General features: G+C 38.5%; 1 protein-coding gene across 3 annotated transcripts in view; it reads left to right on the top strand.

Moving 5' to 3' along the window:
• The first annotated feature begins 684 nt into the window (after positions 1–684).
• The window catches only part of ZNF654 (zinc finger protein 654), a 94,282-nt gene continuing 87,866 nt past the window's right edge, over positions 685–7,100 (top strand). For all 3 annotated transcript variants that reach the window (XM_060150743.1, XM_060150744.1, XM_060150742.1), the window contains exon 1: positions 685–923. In XM_060150743.1, the coding sequence (XP_060006726.1) occupies positions 735–923 (189 nt within the window). In that variant the 5' untranslated portion in view covers positions 685–734. The remainder of the gene's footprint in view (positions 924–7,100) is intronic.

Genomic DNA, 7,100 nt, shown 5'->3' with positions numbered 1-7,100 from the left:
CGTGGGCCCGGGAACTCGACAGCCGAGTTGGCGGCAGTCTCAAGGGAGGAGGCAGCAGGCGCCTGGCGGAGGCGACCGCTGTCAGGCTTCCCGTCCCCTCCCTCTTCCTACCGCCGACAACAGCGCCCCGGCCCCGCCCCCGGCTCCCGCTTCGGGCCGGAAGGCCCCGGGCCCAAAGCCCGCACCAACGGTCGGGCCCACCCTCGGCCTCCCTAGCTCCTTGGTACCGTAGGATCGGGGCCGCCTTGAGGGGAAATGGACGATACGCGGCCGGAAAGAAAAGGAAGAGGAAGAAAAGGAGGTGCAATGGGGTGAAGGAGGAGGACCAGTCGCCACCGCCGCCACCGCCGTCGCCGTTGCCCGATCGAGCCCCGCAGCGGCCGCCGTGTCCCCCGCCGAGCCCAGTCCTCCTGCGCCGCCTATGAGAGAGCTCGTAGGCGGTACCCAGTAACCGCCGAGCAACATTGACCAACGGACCGCGGACCTATCAAACAGACGGCTGAGTTGGCCAATAGTAGTGGAAGGGCGGACATGTGCATGATTGGCATCTAGAGTTCTCCAATGAAAACTGGGGGCGTGGGTGGGCGGAGCCGGAAGTAGAGCCAGCGGAGAGGCCCCTGTCCGGCTGGGGAGGAGGGAAGGGGGAGGGAACTAGAGGAGGAGGAGGAGGTTAGCCGAGGCAGCTACAGCGGCGGGGGCGCAGGGGCTGGTACGCGCTGGGCGGCGAGAGCCTCATGGCGGAGGAAGAGAGCGATCAAGAGGCCGAACGCCTTGGAGAAGAGCTCGTGGCCATTGTGGAGTCCCCTCCAGGCCCTCCCGGGCTTAGAGCTGCGGGCGAAGGCAGAGGCGGCGCTGGCGGCGGCAGCTGCCGTGGCGGCGGCGTCGGGATCAGCAGTCGGGATTACTGCCGACGCTTCTGTCAGGTGAGGCGCCCGTCGGCCGCCAGGACTTGTCAGCCAGGTCCTGGGCCTCCCTGCTTTTCCTGGTCTTCCAGTCCCCGAATTTGGGCTGTGTCCAGCGCTCGCGCCACCAGCCCAACAAGGAGCGTGAGGGTGAAGCTCCCCCCTCCACCTATCCGGCTTGGGGTGGGGGGCGGGGAGCGGGACGGGGATGACCTGCGCAGGTTTAGGGTTGCTGAGAAAGTGAGAGTTTGTCAGGGGTGGAGGGGCTGGAGAGGAGGGCCAGCTGGCAGGAAAGCTCTGTACTGACAAGCCTCCCCTGCCCCAAACAGACCCCTTTCTGCCCGAGGGTCCCGCCTTTCTTGTGTTTCCTACCCGGTTTCTTGTCACCTCATTTGGAATCTCTGGCAACATTTCCTGCCTTCCCTTCTCCGCCCCTTGCCCCCGTATTCTCCCCTTTTCCGGAGATGGGAGGCTTGCCATCTCTCTACCGCCCCCTCTTCTGTCATCGCCACCCCTCCCCCTCTGCTAGGGTCTCCTGTCATCTCTTCGCGAGACCCCGCTGGGCCTGTTCTCCAGTTGGTTTAGGCGCTGACCCACAGTGACTTAGTTACTTTTCTGGGAGGTGGGGTTAAGGCAGTGGGATTGTCATCTTTCCTTTTCTTACCCCTTTCCCCGATACACGCAAGCTCTTTTCTAATTAACTGCTAATAGAGAAAGTAGCTTTCCTGAAACTATTGCTCCAGTTACATCACCACCAACCCCCTTCCTTTAAATTATAGTGTATTTATTTAGCTTGTTAAAAAAAAAAGGAAAGTGTCTGAATAGTGGCAGTAAATTATTTACTTGGTTGACTGCCACTAAAATTTGATGTAGTTTAGAATGTTTGACCATAATCAAATATTAAAGCACCAAAGTACTTGTGTAGGGGTAAAATTTGTGTTATCTACATTCACATCTACATATATTTATAGTTTAAACATTTTGTTCTCTTTCACAACACTCTTACTTTGAAAACTCTTTTGGAAAAAAAATTTAACTCCTCCTTTTCCACCCCATTCCTTTATTTGTTTATTATCTTGGCTATATAGCGTTCAAGTCATGGCTCTACTACTTCTAGCTGTGTTACCTTGAACAAATTACTTCACCTCTTTGTGCCTTAGTTTCTTTCCTCTTATGTCAAATAGGGATAGTAATTAAAGGAATGAATATGTAAAGGGTTTGGATCCTTTACCTATTAATTAAAGTAAGCCATTAATTTCATTCCGGTTAACAAATAGGAAATAAAGTTAAGCAGAAGTGGGCATAATGTTTGCTGAAATCTGATTTTATGTATTTCCAAGTATTGAAAGAAAAAGGCTGGGGTTGACATATTCAGGTAAGTTTTTAATACTTTAAACTGTTTTTTGATTTCATCCCCCCTTCCCCCAATAGATAAGTTGGTTTGACAGTGGAAATTGTCTTGGTGTAAAGGATATGTCAATTTTCTTTGGCATTGCTCTCTATTTAGTGACTTTATTAAAAATTTTTTTGTTGGTATTGGCATTCAGGATTTACAGGTTCAGTGTCTTTACAGAGCTTGTCTTCTATGTTTTATATCTAGAAACCGTGTTATCAGTAGACTTTGTATCTACAGGAGTTTTAAACTTCTGAAAAATTAGGTTACAGTTGCTCTTTTTAATATAGTCATAGGCAGAAAGTCTTTTTATCTTTTTCTGTGTTTTGCTTGTATATCATTAATGAGCAACTTGGCTTTGGTTACATTTAGCTTTGTAAATTTACCTGAACAGATAACCCTTACTTTCTGTAGAATGCGAAATTTAATTTGAGGGCCAGAACATTTTTGGAGAACTCTTAATTACTCTTATTCTGTTTCTTGAAATCAACTTTAAGAACAAATGAATAAATTTAGTTTGTGAAATGCAGTGTCCGAATAGTGACAGTAAATTATTTTAAGAACAAATGAAGTTGACTGTTTTATAAAACTCCACTACCTCCTAAAATATCCAAGGAAGCAAAACTAAACAGGATGAACTTAATGAACTTTTATTTTATATTGCTAAATTATGAGTGTTACGTTGATATACTTTCATGTTACCAACTTTTACCTGAACCCTTATAACATATTTTATAATACTCTAGATTACCAAACGATCTCTTCTTAGAGTTCTTGTCTGGTTCCACGTTGTAGGTGAGCTTTGTGAAGTCCTTTTTTGTATTAAAACTTAGATGGAATAAAAGATTACCTGTATTAAGTTGAATTTTACCGACTGATTAACAAAATTCTAGTATAGTAATTCTGTTTTATTTGCCAGTGAGGGAAGCAGTAGATTATATAATCTAATTCCTAAAGATTGTTTCTTTTTAAACGTTTGGTTTCCTAATGTTCGCTGAGGGTAACTTGCCTTCATTAGTAAATGACTTAATTGTGAGTAATCCATAAAATGGATAATATGCACTTGGGTTGGTGACAGTTAACTAAATATATGAATTATACACAGAGCCTTGTGAAGTTGAGAAGAAAGGCTCCAATTTATCTTCCTCCTTTTAGAGAGAAATATGAATCAAAATTTCTTGGCAGTTAGTTGTGTGGGTGAAGGGAGAGGAAGGAACACTTCTTTTCAAAAATGGTTCTGTGTCTTTTACCACAGGGAAAAGTAAAAAGGAATTGCATTTTGCTGCTATTTCACTTATAGATAATATAAGTGAAAAATTATGCATGTACTCAGTGTATTTGATGATATACTTTTCTATTTGAGAAACAATACAAGCATAGTAATTAAAAATCTCAAACTAAGGGCTTAGGCTACAGCTTTTTTGAGATGATGGATTTGGGAGATTGAATGTATTCATTTCCAGTTACATTGAATAATGTTAGACTAACTGCCCCATCATATCCTCCCTTTGCTCTTATTAGTGGACTCTCAACAATTGCTTAAATAGAATTGGCACTTAGCTGATATTTAATTTCAGGATGAAAGGAAGAGGAATGTAATATTTATTGAGGACCTACTAACTCTTAAGGCCTTCAGATAGGTCTTGTTATGCAAGTTACATAGTTGAAATTGAGGCCTGAACAAGTTAATTTGTCAGGTGAAGAAGCTGGGATTTTGGATCCAGCCTTCAATTTCTCCTGAACAACAGATTGAAATTACAGATGAATCCTCAAATAATTATAAAGTGATTTTTTTTTTCTTTGTCAAGTTGTACAAAGGAGAAAAAAAAAAGGTTACTGAAAGAACTCAGGGAATCATGGAAAAAAAATTTAAAAAGTGCTCTTTCATTATGCCACAGTATAAAAAATATTCCAAGAAACAGTTAATTATTATTTCTCTGACTTGTTAGGGGCTGTGAACATTTCCCCAATTCCTGAAGTTTGTGGTAATTCAACTTAATTTTGTTACTAGATATATTGAAATATTTTTTATCATAAATTGTAAATTAAGCAAGTAAAGGTACCTTCTTAGTTCAGTGCCAGAGTGAATATAATGAATGATAAATAATTATTTCTGGAAGCATTTTGATTTGTTGACTAAAATAGATTTTAAAATTATTTTTTATTACAGTGGGGTTAAGTAGCCATCCCACGAGGATGTCAGGAGTATAGAGAGAATGAACATGAAGTGCTCAGTACTATACCTAGCACATAGATAGGCTTAAATAGATAGAAGCTATTAATATTTCTTTCATGTGAAATCCTCTGAAGGTTTAAGAGGGACATTAGAGATAACCTAATCTGTAGGTCACTTTGAGTTTGTATACCACAATCAGCTTTAGAGAGAATTTAGAAATGTTACAATTCTAAAATTCTTTTATTTACTAGAAAAGCCAAATGTTCCTGATGAAGCACTAAATGATTTGCAAAAACAACTACATTTTTTTTTTCAGATTTTATTTCCTGTAGGGACATTGGGCAGTGTCGGGAGATATTTTTGATTGTCTTAATTGGGGCGTTGCTGCTGGCATCTAGTACGTAGAGGCCAGAGATGTTGTTGAACACCCTGCAATGCACAGGGCAGCCCTAACAACAAAGAATTGTCTGGTCCAAAATATCAATAGTACCAAAGTTGAGAAACCCTGCTATAATCTTACTTTGGAACCCTTAGTGGATACTTTATGTCTTAAAAAAAGTCTTTAATGATCCTCAGATAATTTTAAGCAGCTACTGGGTACCCGGCACTTTAATAGATAAAGAGATAATCTAACAGAAAAAGGGTTCGCTTCATAGTTTTATAGAATACATGCTAATGCCTCTTACTTTAGAGAAATTAAAATTTAATTGTTTTAGGAAAATACAAGTTTTATCTCTTAGTCTTGGTATAAAATTTACATAATATTTATAGTTTCTTGAGCAGTTTCTTAGGGTATAATAATATGTTTTTACTAGTCTTGGAATTAATTGGAACTATTTTTTGATTTGCTATTACTTTTTATATGTGTTTTACATGTACTTGGTTTAATGAGTCATATAAAACTTAAATATGAGGAATTGAATTTTGCTGCTAGGAGAGACCTGACTTAAACAGCTCAAAACAATAGTACACATTTATTTCTCACATGAAAAGTCTTGAATGGATAGTTTAGGGATGATATGGTAGCTTTATCATCATTTTACCATCATTCACTCTTTCTTATCAGTCATCCTTATCTTCCTATCTCAAGTTGGCCTCATGACCCAAAATAATTGCTGAAGTTCCAGCCATCACATCTGAGTTCCATGTAGCAGGGACAGGGTGTCTCTGGGGTAAGCCAAAAACATCTTGCCCTAAGTTCTACTCAGTAACTTCCATTTCCATCTTGTTAGCTATTCTCATCTGAAAAGAATGTTAGGATTTGGGGGTTTTTTTGTTTTTGTTTTTTTTTGTATTTTTTTCCCTGATAAGACACATGTCTATGATTCTATTAATAAGGAAGGAAGAAAACAAGAAGATATTTTAGAGGCAATTGTTGTTTGTTTGTTTGTGTTTTTATTTTGTTTTTGATTTTCTATTTTGCCACTGGTTATAATTTTATTATATAATATAGTATTTTTTAAATATCAGTCATTCCTTGTCCCTTTTCTTCCCTGCATCTTCCCCAGAGGCAATTACTTGCAGCTCTCTTAGCAAGTATGATATTTATCTCCATGTTATTTATTATAATTATTATATTATATTCCTTATATAATATTCCTTATTATAATTATTATAATAAGGAAAAACAGAACAAAATGAACCCTAGATCTTGTTGGCTGTGTTTGGAGAGCTAATGCTTTGTTGTTATTTATGCTTTTTTTATGTTGACTTTCAGAATTGAATAATGCTAACTGTTCATAATGACATTATTTGTAATACCAAATTATTGAAAACCTTTAGGCCAAAGTTAGGGGAATTGTTACATATAATGGAACCCTATCTTCTCCTAACAGTCGTGTATTTAAAGAATATTTATTCATATGGGAAACTGTTAGTGGTATAATAATGACTGAAAAGACACAGATGACAGGTGATTTCACTTTTGTAAATAAAAAAGACTGAAAACAAATATACCAAATCGTTAACAGTGGATAATTTATTAGTGATATGTTTATAGCTAAATTTTTTTCTTTGCATTTATATTTTCTTGATTAAACCTACTATCTTTATAAACATAGGAAATATAAAAAACACATTTTATTTTTTTCTCTCCCTATTTCACAGATTGCTTATTTTCTGTGAATAAATGCAAGAATATTTTGAGCATGATGAAATTTTAACTCCTTGTTTCTCAAAAATAAGTGAAATGCTTTTTTTTTTTTTTTAATGAGTTGGTTAAGTGAACTTATGAAGGTCATTTTAGGTTAACCAATGAGATCCTAAACTTATGTAACTTCTTTATACACAGCCTTGCATTAAAATATATGTTCATTACTGCTTTCTAATAAGCACTCATGACATTGGCTTAAAGAAATTTCTCAATTTTTATAGATAAGATGGTAGAAGAAAATATTTTTAAATGAAGTTCATTGCTTTAAAATTTTTAGTGATAGCATTATTTTGCAGTTCTGCCAAAGAGAAGGCACCAATTGTACTGTTATTGTTGGCACAGAATCTTTTTGATTTCCTTGCCAAAATGTGGTAAACTATACCTTAGCATTTACAAACAAAAGCAAAAAAGAAAAGTTTAAATTAAATTTAAGAAAGCTATGGTAAAATGTGTGTCTGGTGAGGTATTTGAAAAAAT

The sequence above is a fragment of the Lagenorhynchus albirostris genome, chromosome 5 (genome assembly GCF_949774975.1).
Source record: "Lagenorhynchus albirostris chromosome 5, mLagAlb1.1, whole genome shotgun sequence".
NCBI lineage: Eukaryota > Metazoa > Chordata > Mammalia > Artiodactyla > Delphinidae > Lagenorhynchus > Lagenorhynchus albirostris.
The sequence above is the reverse complement of the archived record's forward strand: the minus strand, read 5'-3'. Positions and strand labels throughout refer to the sequence as shown.